General features: G+C 41.1%; 1 protein-coding gene across 5 annotated transcripts in view; it reads left to right on the plus strand.

Annotated features, from left to right (window-relative positions):
• The window catches only part of ELMO1 (engulfment and cell motility 1), a 309,377-nt gene that overhangs the window by 83,296 nt on the left and 212,269 nt on the right, over positions 1-13,812 (plus strand). For all 5 annotated transcript variants that reach the window (XM_061996717.1, XM_061996716.1, XM_061996714.1 and 2 more), the window contains one exon: positions 2,639-2,808. In XM_061996717.1, coding sequence (XP_061852701.1) covers positions 2,639-2,808 — 170 coding nt within the window. The remainder of the gene's footprint in view (positions 1-2,638; positions 2,809-13,812) is intronic.

A 13,812-nucleotide genomic window follows, 5' to 3' on the forward strand; every position in this document is an offset into this window, starting at 1 on the left:
ACTGATGTTCTGAGTTTTGGTGAACTCTGTCCGTGCCTGGTACGGATTCATGTATGTTGTCAGTCTAACTGGGATAGCAGCAGCACTTCACCAGCCCCAGGTGCTTATGCTGGGGGCAATTAAGGGTTAATTTGACCTTCAATAATCTGTTGTTCATGTGTGCAAAGGTGAGGCATTGTGTACACAGCTGCTGTAGGCATGATGTGAAGGGGTTTGGAGGAGGATGTTTTTCTGACTCTACTTGCATGTCTTTTTTTACCTGCCACTGTGCTACACAGGTGACTACATTCCCTGTTTGGCTACAGCTGTGCTCAGATCACTCAGACAAACTAGTTGGGCAGCTCAGAGCTGCTCAATCACACTGAACCAGGGGTTTTGTTCATCTTTCCTATTTGTTTAACTTTCATCGCAGTCCAGGAGCTTTCAGAGGATCCACTTCCTGTGGAAACCTTGAGGAACCATATCCTTCAGTAGGCAGATGGTGGAGGTGGTGGCTTCCCAGAACGGTGATGCCTTCCCAGAACCATGGCAGATGGAAGCAGACATGTGCACAGAACTTAGTGAGCTTCAGGTTAATTTTGAACAACCATTTCCAAAGTCAGGGAATGCAACTACCATGGCGGTATTGAAGGTTTTCCAAGGTGCTTCTTTTCTGAGGTGAGCACAATTCAGACATTGCATATATTTTGAGAAAGAGTAAAGTTTTGAGATGAGTCTTCCTGAGTTATTATAGTAGGGAATCTAGACTAGAAACAGCTCAACTAAGGAGGTCGTTTGGTGAGGTGCAAGTTGACTGTTGAATTTCTGGTTCAAGTAGTAACAATAGTTGCTCTGAAATTTTGTAGCTGATTATGGAAGAGCGCTTTAGCAAAACGTCCTTCAGCCACTCTGACGAAAGGGAAGGGTTGGAGGAAGTATGCTGTGGTTATTCTGGAAGTTGAAAGTTTCTGGGAGCTATTTTTGTTTCTTTCATAGGCTTTTTCAAATGATTTAGCTTACCAGGTGCTTAAGTTTGAGAGAATAATCTTGTAGTACCATTTGGACTGACATTTCCATCACAGAGAGACCATATAGCTCTTGGAGTGGTAGGAAAACTGTTGTGTATGAGGTGATTCTGGGTTTTTATAGATAATGTACCTGCTATGGCTGCACCACCCAATACTTAAGGCATGGAAGAGCTCAGGACTACTAAAGATATTCTGTTTCTTTTCAACCCTGTCTTGACTAAAGACATTAACTACAGCCATACTAACTAGAAGGTGTTTCCTCCCCAAACGCACTCCTCATCACACATGTTCTGGCCAAAAGCTGACTGGAGAATACACATTATTTTTTCTTTGTAAAAACAGGAAGTTACAGACATTTCAGATCTTGGAGGTTATTGGGATATTTACTTTATTAATCCCTGTGCAGCAATCAAAGCTATACAGATAGGGAACTGTCTGTAACAACACTGTTTTTTGTTCCCTGTTTAAATGTTCACTTGCACTAAAAGCATCTGTTATCTCAGAATCTTGATCTGCAGAGATGACCATCTCCGTGACAAATGTATTTACTGCTTCAACAGAAAAGAAATCATCTGTCAGCATGGCCTTTTCTTCTATTTATCTTCTCCATCTGAGAAGGAATAGCATAATCTTAGAGAAAATAACCCTCAGCAGAATTTACCATTATTTGATTTCCTAATGACACACAGCTTCTCATTCACCTTTCATTCGGTGCGGGTAAGAAGTGAATTTTAGGAAATTAAATCTTGCAAGTATAGTGAGGAGGATTATATTTTTTCTAAGACAAGTATTGGCTAGCTGGATATTACCTGAGGCTTTTGGGTATTGTGTTCAGGTAAGTGAAAGCGTCAAATTCAAGATATGAGATAGATTTTAAAGTAATTGTATGGCTAAAGAGAGAGACGATTGGACATACATATTTAAATATCCCTTTAGCTTTTTGTCATCAAAATTTGGCTTAGATTTCATTGTTTCACCCTGTATTTGAAGCAGTAATGGGCAGAATAGACTAATATGTGTGGATATTGAACTTGCATAAAGTTTCAGTGATAATACCATACTATCATGTGAGAATATCCTGTGCTTCTTGTGAGGGAGTATGTGAGATTTTTTTAATTGCTTGTGAAAAAAAGCAGCAGCGGAACGCCTGCACTTGGTCTCTACTGATATAACCTGATTAGGAAGGTATATGGTCTTCGTTGTTAAAGGTCATGAGAGGTGTGTAAACTGAGCAAGCATTGACAGGAAAAAACGTGTTGCTATTATTATATTGAGACTGTCTGATGCAATTTGTTTTATTTTCATTGCTGCTTTTATTGATGTGACACATAATCTCTTCAAGCCAAAGGCTGTCTTTTGTAATGATGACATTTTGCCTGAGACAATAGGATATCCATCCATTGCTCAGCTAATTATTCTGCAACAATCCAAATAATTATGGGTAATAACGGAGCAATACATGAGTAATATAATTTTACAAAAGTAATTACCTGAGCTACTGAAATTGTTTCTGAGCAAGCGTTAAGTGTCATTAATATTAAGCATGGCCATTGTTGCTGCTTGTGCATTTGATTCATTATTGTCATTGTAACAAGAGCTTTTTTGTTTTGTGTGTTTTGCTTCTCTCTCAGACTCAAAACGCACAGCAGCTCCATGAGAGGATCCAGTCTTCTAGTATGGATGCAAAGTTAGAAGCACTGAAAGACTTAGCCAACTACTCACGGGATGTTACGTTTGCCCAAGAATTTATAAACCTAGATGGCATTTCCCTCCTAACACAAATGGTTGAAAGTGGCACAGAGTAAGTATGCTACTTAAACTCGATTCTTCCTCCCCTATGGGATGCTTTTGTGCTCATTCTCTGAGTGCCTGGAGTGTTTCTGTGTATAGCTTCTAAGATTATGTAAAATGAAACATCTGAAGACTTCTGTCTTCAGATATCTGCTATCAATGAGAAGAGTTTTTTAACTTCCCCTAACAATGGGCTGATGGGAATTGGGAGTGAGCAAAGAGGAGAGTCACAAGTACCTTCTGTGCCAAAAAGTTCTGGGGAGACACTGTGGTCCTAGTTTCTTCTCTACCTGTTGGAATCTAGAGAAATCATTTGAGAGTATATTTAAAGGCTGACATTTAAGTGAAGTCACCTGAAAACTGTGTTTTAAATTTCATATGAGAATATGTGGAGCAAAACCCAGTGCTTGCTTTATTTCCATAGCTATTGTTTAATTATGTTTTAATAATTTCTTTTCATTAATTATTAGTTTAATTTTTTAAGGGGCAGTGATGTGGTCTGTGGCACGTATTATGGCACTTTCTACTTACTGAATGTGTCACTTTGGTTTATAGCCTTATAATATTTGCTACTCAGGGACTAAATTAAGTTTAAAACCAGAGACAAATTTAAGTTGATGTTAAACACAAGCCCACAATTACTGTAGTAATGATAAAAATTTACTGAATGGGCAGACTCACATGTGCCTACGAAGTTCATGGCATAACCAAATTAAAAGTCACTGCCTCTCTAGTTTATTTTGTCATGAACTTACTTAAAGTAAATGTCTTAACTTACTCCACTAAGGAAAGTATTTGAACTAAAGCACTTTATTTTCTATTGAAGAACAGGGAACATTCACATTTTTGTGAGCATTTCTTTTAGCTGCATCAAGGCAAGTGCCCTCCTCACCCCTCAGATGTGTTTGTACTACTGTTTTGTAGCTGTGGGGTGGGCCAAGCTGTAGCAGACTGCTCTGGATTAAAAATAACTATTTGAGAAGGAAACTACTTAAGCCAGCACCCCTGTTGAAAGAACTGCTCAGCAAATTATACCCTAGTAGTAATTGCTGGCTGAGGGTGTAAGTTTTCGAACCACACAGCAAGCTTGTAAACTGGACATATGAGCAGAGTCTCCTGCCTTTTTTTCTCTTTTCTAATAAAAAAGGGGGTTTGCATTGGAAGGATTTCAGATTTTCCTTTTTAGTTGGTGCAATGTATTACCAAAGATGCATTGATCAATCTGCTTGGGGAGAAACACTGTCTAGTTTGGGCATTGAACTCAGACTGTGAAAGTTTCCAGCAGCTTCATGTGTTGATGAACTCTTGAGGACTGGCTGCAGTCTCTTTCATGTTCAGCAGCCTAGACGTTGTGCAGCTTCTGAGGGGTCTGCAGGGCCAAATCTGGGAATCATAAAGCAAAGATATCTGTGCTATGCTGTACATTCCCTTCTGTTTTGATCCTGTGCATCACCAGTTTATAGTGCATATTTAACAGAACTTGAGATTTAATGAAAGGAACAGATCCTAATATGCACAGACTCAGCAGCTTAAGCCTGCCACGGTGCTGCTGCTTTCCATTCTTGTCCAACTTGAAGCTATTGATCCTGTCCTCCCACTTCAGGGTCTATCACTCATTGCTGTTTCAGCACACTAAGCCAATAAACTGCTGCCTCAGAAGGAGCTTTTCTTTTTTGTTTGGGTTTGTTTTTTGACTTTACTATTACAACAAAACAGCTTCCTAAAATGGCCTGTGAGCAAGCAAGGTGTGTGTGGGAAGATAATATATGGAGATGTGGGACGAGGACAGCTAGCCATTTGAGTGCCTCAGGTTGTCAAAAGCAGCTGGAGTCAGTCAGTTGTCCTCTTATATTCTTTATTCCTAATTTTTCTTGGACTCTCTGCAGCACAGTTAATGAGGTCCCACAAGAGGCTCACACTTTGCCTGTTCAGGCAAAGCAAGCTGAAGGCTTCCTTGCCATTAGCTCCTGCCCTGGGTTTTATGGCCTTGTGGGCTGTGCTGCTGACCAGGTCACCAAAAGGCTTCAAAACAAAATGTTTTTCTCCCTCCTTTTCCCTGCCCAGTACCTGCCACTGCCTTTTCCTAAATAGTATTTTAAACTCTGATAATTTCAGTGTCCATAGGTGGGACCTACGCAAGAAATGATATTCACATTGCAAAGTGATGGAGCAGTATTAGAGAAGAAATGAGCAGTCAGAAGTTTCAGGGAAGGGCAGAAACTTCCTTAGCCCAGTTTTAGGAGGTAATGTAACTTAAAGGTATCTTGAAAAAATATATCTCCACTGTGGAGTTAGTTATCTTACCCACCTTTAAGTTACTGTTGTGGAGCCAGCCTTGCTTGAAAGGGGCTATGGCTTGACCATAAAGCCAAGGGAACCCTAATGGCTTGATGCTGGAAGTGATTCCAGTATCTGGATGCTTTATAAAACCAACCCAGCTTGTTAACTTAGTTTCAAAGTACCCATTTCTGTGTTGTGGTTAGTTTTTCTGCTCAGTTTGGGCCTTGAACAATCCAGAGAGGAAGTGGGCATGAGTAGATGCAGAAAAGGCTCTTCTTTTTTTGTGGCAACAGACCATTATGTTGGCATAGGTGCATCATTGAGCCACAACCTGAGAGCAGTGGTGTTGTGAAATAGCATGAGTGTGACTGTCGCTGCTCTGGTATTGCAACCCAGACACTGGCCCTAGGACTCGGAGGGGATCAGAAGGGATGGGACTTACCCCATTGGGTGGCTGCTGCTGTTGTGCAAGGAGCCCCTCTGTGTGCTTTCCCAGCTGCCTGTGGGTTAATGCAGCTGAGGACAGCCCTGCATCAGTAAGGCCAGGCTGAGTGGTGCCTCTGTTCATGGTGTGGTGCAGCTGTGCTAGAAATCGATGAATTTTGTTAATTCAAGCTTTATTCTCTATTTTCCCCAAAGGGGCAGACAGTGCTCATTAAAAGTACCGTCATGCTTAGTGTGAGGATGCTCTGAGGTTTTCTTTGCACGTGGAACTTGTGTTAGGAGCAGCTCTTAAGTTATAATTTGAGAAAGTAATTAAGTTTTACTGAGCAGCCTCTGGAAAGCAAGACTCCAGCCTTTTATATCACTTGCACTGAGGAAGATGCCTATGCTTTATTTATTGTTGGCTTTATTTATTATGCTACTTATTGTTTCAGTGAAGCTGACAACTATAGAAGCACAGTGGCCAGTGTAAAAGAATGTAAATCCCTGGGTTTCTAGTTACCTCTGCTTCATTTTGCTGTTGATAAAAAAAAGGGGGGGGGGAAATTAGTTATACAAAAAATTGACAAGAACTGACAGTGTTTCCTCCTTAATTTTCCATATGTTATATTTCTGAATATTGAAGAAAATTAGAATGCATTAGAACAGCTTTTCCAGTTTCTTGTTGTTAATACAGCTTGAAAAATAAATTGAGAGAGGTGAGTTGTAAGGTTCACATGTGGTTTTAATACCATGTGTAGTTACCATAAGATGAGCCAGATCTCCTGGAGTTGCCTGCTGCTTAGAGCAAATGGACTGTAGACATGGTGTGTGCTGGGACAAAGGCATAGGGGCTGGTGGTGGGGAGATTGTAGGGTGGTGTAATGCCCCAAGATTCATGGGGCATTAGTGAAGCTGAGAGTGCATCTTGTCAATGTGAATATATTTATGTCAGCATAAAAGTAGTATGTCTTAGAAACTGTCTATATGTATCTTGATTCTGTTGAGATGGCTCAACTTTGGTTTTCCTTCAGGCTCATTCTTGCTGCCAGAGTATCCTAAAAGTCTTGTGTTAACCGAAGAAAAAAACCAGGAAGAGCCAGCTGGTTTAATGTTTGTTTTTATGGTTCATGTGACCTATAAATTCTAGAAGATACTATAAGACAAGTTGAAGTAATGAAGAACAAGTAAATGCTGATTTCATTTTGTAATTATGTATGATGTCCAATCAATTCTCTGATACTTCTAACACAAATTTAGTCTAGTTCATGCCTACTTAAAGAGAGTTGAGTATGCAGTTTATCTGTTTGGATGTACAGACGGTGTAAAAGGGTAGTGTCAATCTGCTCCCCTCCCTGAGTACAGTGCCCTGGAGTTGAGGCAGGAGGACAGCAATGCTAGAAAGTTCTAGTTAACCATGATGTCTGGTAAAAAATGTGTTTAGGAACCAAACTGGAAGAAATTGTTTCTGCTTGCTACCCCACTGTAGCTCTCTCATTCAGAGTTGGATTCCATAGTCTAGCCCAGAATTAATATTTCAGAAAATCATGACTGTTCAGATAGTCTTTCTGATGTAGCAGAAGTCTGGTAAAGATGTGGTGGTTTTTTTTCCTCAGAAGAGGAAAATGTGATTGGGACAGACTCTCAGCCTTCCTTAATAGGAAGAAAAACCCTCTTACAGTCCCTTATAAAGTAAGAAAAAGAAAATGTAAGTCACAGGCCAAAAATACTGAAAGATCAAAGAGTTAATAAAAGGAATCTAAGTGTATTTTTTTGTCGTTACCAGTAATAATAATCTCACGACTGGGAGGAAAAGGAGGAAGGCTAATGCAGAGTTTTCAGTGGTTTTTTTTCAGTTGGCATTATCACAGGCTGTGTCACTTGTCATTTGGCCAAAGCAACACACTGTTTTTTGCCAAAAAACCTGAGACTGTGCTAAGCCTAACTGTCTTGACAGTACCTAGAATTATTTCACAGAATCGCAGAATGGTTGGGATTGGAAGGGACCTCTAGAGATCATCTAGTCCAAACTCCTGCTAAAGCAGGTTCGTCTAGATCAGGTCACACAGGAATGTGTCCAGCTGGGTTTAAAAACCTCCAGAGCAGGAGCCTCCACACCCTCCCTGGGCAGCCTGTGCCAGGGCTCCCTCACCTCAACAGGGATTTAGTTTTTCCTTATGGAACTTTTTGTGTTCCAGCTTCATCCCTTTACCCCTTGTCCTGTCGCTGGACACTAGAGAAAAAAAGTGTTGCCCCATCCCCTTAACATCCACCTTTCAAATACTTATAAGTATTAATAAGGTCTCACTTCAGTTTCCTCCAGGCTGAACAGCCCCAGTTCCCACAGCCTTTCCTCATAAGGAAGATGTTCCATTCCCCTGATCATCTTGGTGGCCCAGCGCTGGACTCTCTCCAGCAGTTCTCTCTCCCTCTTGAGCTGAGGAGCCCAGAGCTGGACACAGGACTTAGAGGAGGCTTCACCAGGGCAGAGTAGAGGGGGAGGAGAACCTCCCTTGACCTGCTGGCCACACTCTTCTTGATGCATCCCAGGATGTCATTGGCCTTCTTGGCATTCCACGAGGGCACATTGCTGGCTCATGTTCAGTTTATTATCAACCAGGACTCCCAGGTCTCTCTCTGCAGAGCTGCTCTCCAGCAAGTCAATCCCCAGCCTGTTCTGGTGCATGAGGTTGTTCCTTCCCAGATGCAGGACTCTGCACTTGTCCTTGTTGAACCTCATGTGTTTCCTCTCTGCCCAACTCTCAAGCTGACTGAGATCCTGCTGAATGGCAGCACATTTTTGTCACTATTGACAAGGTTTTTAGTTAGAGGTCTTGCTTCATCGACATGGCTGTGCTGCGCAGTTTTATTGTAGTTTAGCTATGACACAGAAGCATAGGGGTCAAGGCTGCTTAGACATGGTTTGAAGATAGCCTACTTTTCATTTTAAAGGAGTTGTAATTGCTTAGTGCACAGACTGGAGAGAAAAAACTTGCTTTAAATTGCAATGGCTGTTTAATTTTTTCATCTTCCCACTGGAAATGATAAATGCAACTATATCAGGTTCATGTAAACTTCTAAATAAATGTATTTTCATATGTTTTTTCTCTTGACTAAGAGGAGCCTTCTATTGAACACGTGCAGTTGGGGAGTTGGCTGCTTTACAGCTGGAAGCCTCTCAGATGGCAATTGTGCATGCTTTAAGGACAAACTGTATTGTTCAGTGAAATCCTAGCTTTTGGCTTGTCTTACAGAGATAATGCTGTATACCAGTCCAGTGGAAAACTGGAAACAGATTAGTTTGGAGTTATTCCGACACACTTTAACACACTTTTTGGGACAGTTGCTGACATACCTGCTAATGGTTTTTTCCATCTCAGTCTGATGAGTATTTCAGTGGTGCTGTCAAAACACTTAAGCAGACCTTGCTCACAGCCACTTGTTCCTGTCCTATTTCATCTGAAGTTATGCCATTACTGTTTGTAGCAAGCTGGACTGGAAAACTGATGTAGATTATTAAAAGTGACAATAAAAGCTACTTTTAATCCAACATTCCTTAACCTCAGTTTCCTGATTGAGCTCACAGTGTTGCCTCAGAAAACAGTTGTGCAAATACAACTCACTGGGTAGATGGAAAATGAATTTTCAGAAGATGTGAACAATCCTAAGCTAGTAGGTCTCTGCTACTAAATAAAGTAGTCCTTTTCCACCCTTCCTGGCTACTGGCTGAGTGCTACCTGCTCTCTATCTTGGTCAGCTCCAATGCTCATCTGACTCGTCAGTGATCCAGTTCGGTTTGTTAATCCATCAGAAAATAAGACAGCCAATGGAGGGAGGAAAATAATTTGTGTTTTTGACAGCACTGGGCTGCTAGACAGGCTCAGCCATTCCTGTGAAGCTTTACCTGGAAGCATAGCTTGCTTAATCTGACATTGCTGCCAAAACCAATTCTCATCCAACAGGGGCTTTACACAATCTTCATTTCTTAGTGCTTCCATAATGTCGGGAGAGGGTCACTATTGTCTATAAGGCAAAAATCCAAAAGAGTATATAAAGTTATCCCACTGTGGTGATGGAAATGGCAGGAGAATGAGAAAGGGCTGCAGCCTAGTCTTTCACTACAGTTTCCATAAAGGAAAAAAGTGGGGTAGGTTTTCATAGTAGGTGGGTTTTGTTGTTGGTTTATCTTTCTTCTGCTTGCTCTGTTTTGGATTTGTTTCCTCATCAATCTTCAGGCTTAGATTCCAGCCTTCCTCTCAACACATGAGCACAATTTCTTGTATATCCTTCTGATGAATGTCACACACATAGCCCACACTACATTTTAACTAAAAACTTCTTCTGAAGATTGAACCATCAAATATCACTTGTTTGGAGAGAAGGGAGAGTTGCTGCTCCTTGAACTCCCCCCATCCTGAATGCCTTTGCTCCAGGGTTGTTTTTCTTTGCCTGTGCTTAAGAGTATTAACATTTAAATGACCCCTGCTAAGTGGTTGTATCAACACCTTGTTGAGAGGACCTGGAAAGAGTGGAGGAGACAGTTTTACTGGGTTTTGTTTGGCGACCACTTTTGATAAAGCAGCAGTAGGTACCTATTTCCAAGCTGGGCTATACTGGATAAGTTTTCATTTTGGGTTGTTTTGGTTTTTTTAACTGCAGTCAGAATTGTAGTATTTGAGGAACCATCAAAAATAAGGAGAAGAGCTAAAAATCTCTACTTCTGCATCATTTCAGGATGTCTTTGTCTCTTGGACTGTGGTGGCTGCTGTGGAACTTAAGTCATTTTTCAGATGTTGTCCAAATAATTTGATACAACCTCCTGGCCAAAGTGTTTCCCAGACTTCATTTATATGGGATTGCCACACCTGATACAGACAGAGGCTAGAAATGTGTACTTGTCATGTTTCCAAACACGGGATGTTATCCAGAATGTGGGCCCTCTTTGTGTTTGCTTGAAAATCAGTAGCCAAATGTGGATTCAAAGTGGGTAGCAGATCATTCATCCATCATCCATCCATCATCCCATTAGTTTTTCTGTAGAGAAGGAATTTTCTGTAAACATCTTTCACCTTTGCTGAAAACTACCCTCCCTGGGGCTATAGTGCATGGAAAGCTTTTGTCTTCATTGATGTTTTTATCCTACTCTGCCTATGTTTAAACAGTGCAGGTTCAGAAATGGAGTTGTGGTGATGTGACAGCTTTAGCTCTTGGCATCCTTAACTGCAGTGGGCCCTGACCTCCATGGTGGGACATTTCAATTGTTCTCTCCAGTGCAGATAAGCCCTTAACTTGCACCGTGTGTTACTCCAAATCTAAACCCCAGCTGAGATATCTTTGGTCCTTGTACAGGACTTTTTGCACGTGATCAGACAGGAGTTCATCCTGTTGTGTCCTTGCTAAGCTGGTCACTGCTGGAAGCTGCTCGTGACATAACCTGCAGTATTTGATCAAGTAGTAAGTCTGTATGTCTTGAGGAAGCCCAGAGGGAGCTGCTGGTCCTTGAGATTCAGCTGGAAATGGGTCACCAAGTTCCTTTGAGGCCAAGCAGGGAATGTGTTACGGTAGCAAAATGTCTAAAGCGGTAACTTGTTGTTAATGTTTATTTTGCATTTGTTTTGAGATTCCCTCCCTGTATAAAAATTGCTGTCTGTCTTTGTCATTTGCCACTATAGAATCTGAACCTTTCACAAGCACTATTTCATTTCCCCTCAGAATGTTTGTGTTTTGGCCGTGGTTTTGTTCCCATCTGTGCATGTGGAATTGAGAGATGGTTTCTAAAAAAAAGAGATAAATATAAGTATTGAGCTAATTACAGTGTTTAGATCAGTAAGGCCTTCAGCATTTTTTACCATACCTGTGGTAACTCACCCAGGAAGCGTTTTACAGAACTTTCTGGTTGCTACAACAGAGACAACCCTCTAGAAGAAACAACAGATGTGTATGTATAGAAAGAGGAAGGGTGATGGAGGGGGTTGGCTGTACTTGTTCTTTTCCAGGCTGACTTGCTGGAAGAGTTAGCATGGCTGCTCCTTCAGTGGTAACTTTAGTGTGGTCTGTGAGTGGATGAGGGGAACTCCTGCTCATGCCAGGGCCTTCTGTGTTAGCTTTTTGGTTTGATGATGGGGTGAAAATTGCATGTACTCCTTTAGATAATAATCACCACCTCTTCAGTGGTAAAAGCCTATCTATAATAATCCTGTACCATTTTGTTGCAGCATTTGATGTCCTAGATTGCTTCCTGCTCTTATCAGGTGTTCCAAAACAACAGAGATTAGTAGAAATTATTTGATCTAATATGATGGTCATATTTCCTCTCCAGTAAAAATTTGCTGTCCTAGTCTTACCCCATCAAGAAAATCCTATATGATCTGATTATTTCTCAATATTACTCTAAATTTATCTATTCTTTTACATTGTACATCTTGTGACCTCAAGTTAGCTGATAGACAGTTAATCCAAGACGAATTACACTTCTGTAAATGCTAAAAGAGTTGCTGTCTAAATGTTTTGTTCTAGAACTCAGAGGTTTGTTCTTCAGTTCCTGGGTTTAATCATGGACAAAATGTACCTGATTATGTACCTGTTGTGAAAATGTACCTGTTGTGAAAAACCTATGGCAAAGCTGACACTACTCTTTCAAGTGCTACCAGTTTGCAAACACACTTGTTTCTCTTTGTCAAACAGACACAACACCAATTTCAAGTTTACTTACTGCTTAGCCAAAGCCAGGAGCTGGATGAAAAGCAGCTGTTTCAAGAACTGAGCTCAGAAGGGTGCTATGAAGTTTTACTGGCGTGTGCTGCATAAAGATGCCTAGATCCACACGCATTTGAGAGATGTTTCCCCTCAAATGGGTTTGGTCAAAACCATTTGTGGTGGTTGTTAGGGTTTAGTAGAGTCTGCTGTGGCAAGGAAACACTGCAGAAGCACAGGAATGACATTCTGCTCAAATTGGGATCTCCTACTGTGGGAAATGCTTTGATTTTTTTCTGCTTCTAAAAGCATGTTGAGGGTAATTTTTTCCCCCTTTAAAACTGTCTGGTCATCAGGGTGCTTTTTGTTTGCGCATTACTACTGGCCACACAGATAGCTGTTGTATCATAAAAGAACCAAAGCCATGAAATCCAAGAACAAAATCTTGTCACTTTTCTGCTTGGAGCTAGGCTGCAGCCCAATCTGTGCTTGGATACATGATAAACTGTGCCATTGTTATCTTCAAGCATTGGGTATTGCAGCTCACACCTAGCAAAGTAGGATTTCAAACCACTGTTCTGGTGATGTTTTCTCCCCTGGTTACACAAGCCAGCCCAAAAGCTATCCTCTCTGAGACTGGTCCTTCTTACAAGAAGTCTGTATATAGGCTCTGGTAGGCTCTGTAGAAAGTATATTACTTATGCATAAACACATTGGAAATGCAAGGTGGGAGGAGTTACTGCTATACTAAGAGGGGAAAACAAAATCTAGCCAAGTTCTGGGAAGAGAGTTGAATCGTTATTTGGAGAAGTTGGTGTCCTAGAGGTGTTGTGGATGAGTGGCATGGCAGCAAGTGCAAAAGGGAAGACTTGAGGAGAAGGAGACAGGGAAGGAGGAGGGACCTTTTTCTTCTTTTAAACAGTAGCCTGCTAACTCTCTGAATTAAAACTGTGAAATAGATGTAGGTGCCACAAGAAGGGCTGAAGTAGGAGATAGTAAGAGATGGATATTTTTTCTTTCCTTTACTCCCTTTTCCTCTTTCCCCCCTTTTTTGATTTAAGTGATGCTTTAATAAGAGGTTATTTATCTTGGGTGCCATTTTATCATTGATAGTATCTTTCTACAGTATCAGTAGTGCTGAAGCTGGGAGGATGACTTGCAAATTCTCATGACTGTGCTAGAGCTTTCAAATGCACTTATCGTTATTTGCTACCCCTCCTTAATATGTGTCTTCCAGTTTTCTAATAGTGATGTGATACCATAGCTTCTGGTTCTCTGGTGAGATACAACAATGTATATCTTGGGGGGAAAAATAGGAAATGCCTAAATAAGAGACTCATGGAATATGTAAAACCTCTTGCTGCAACTAGGACCCACAAGTTTTGGAAAGTACTAGGAAAGCAAGAGCATTACACTGAAGGCTGAGTGTGTAGCTTGGCCCCTTAGAATCTAAGTCAATATGTGACATTCTGAAGCAAGTCATTGTCCTTCTCAAGTGGGTTAGTTCAGCACATTGGGTCTAGGCAGGTCTGTCAGTGTGTGAATTTTAAGAGCTAAAGAGCTACAGATGAGCTTATGTATTCTGTTGGGATAAGACTGCTGCATTTTATTTATGTAT

This window comes from Colius striatus, chromosome 5 (genome assembly GCF_028858725.1).
Source record: "Colius striatus isolate bColStr4 chromosome 5, bColStr4.1.hap1, whole genome shotgun sequence".
In the NCBI taxonomy this organism is placed as follows: Eukaryota; Metazoa; Chordata; class Aves; order Coliiformes; family Coliidae; genus Colius; species Colius striatus.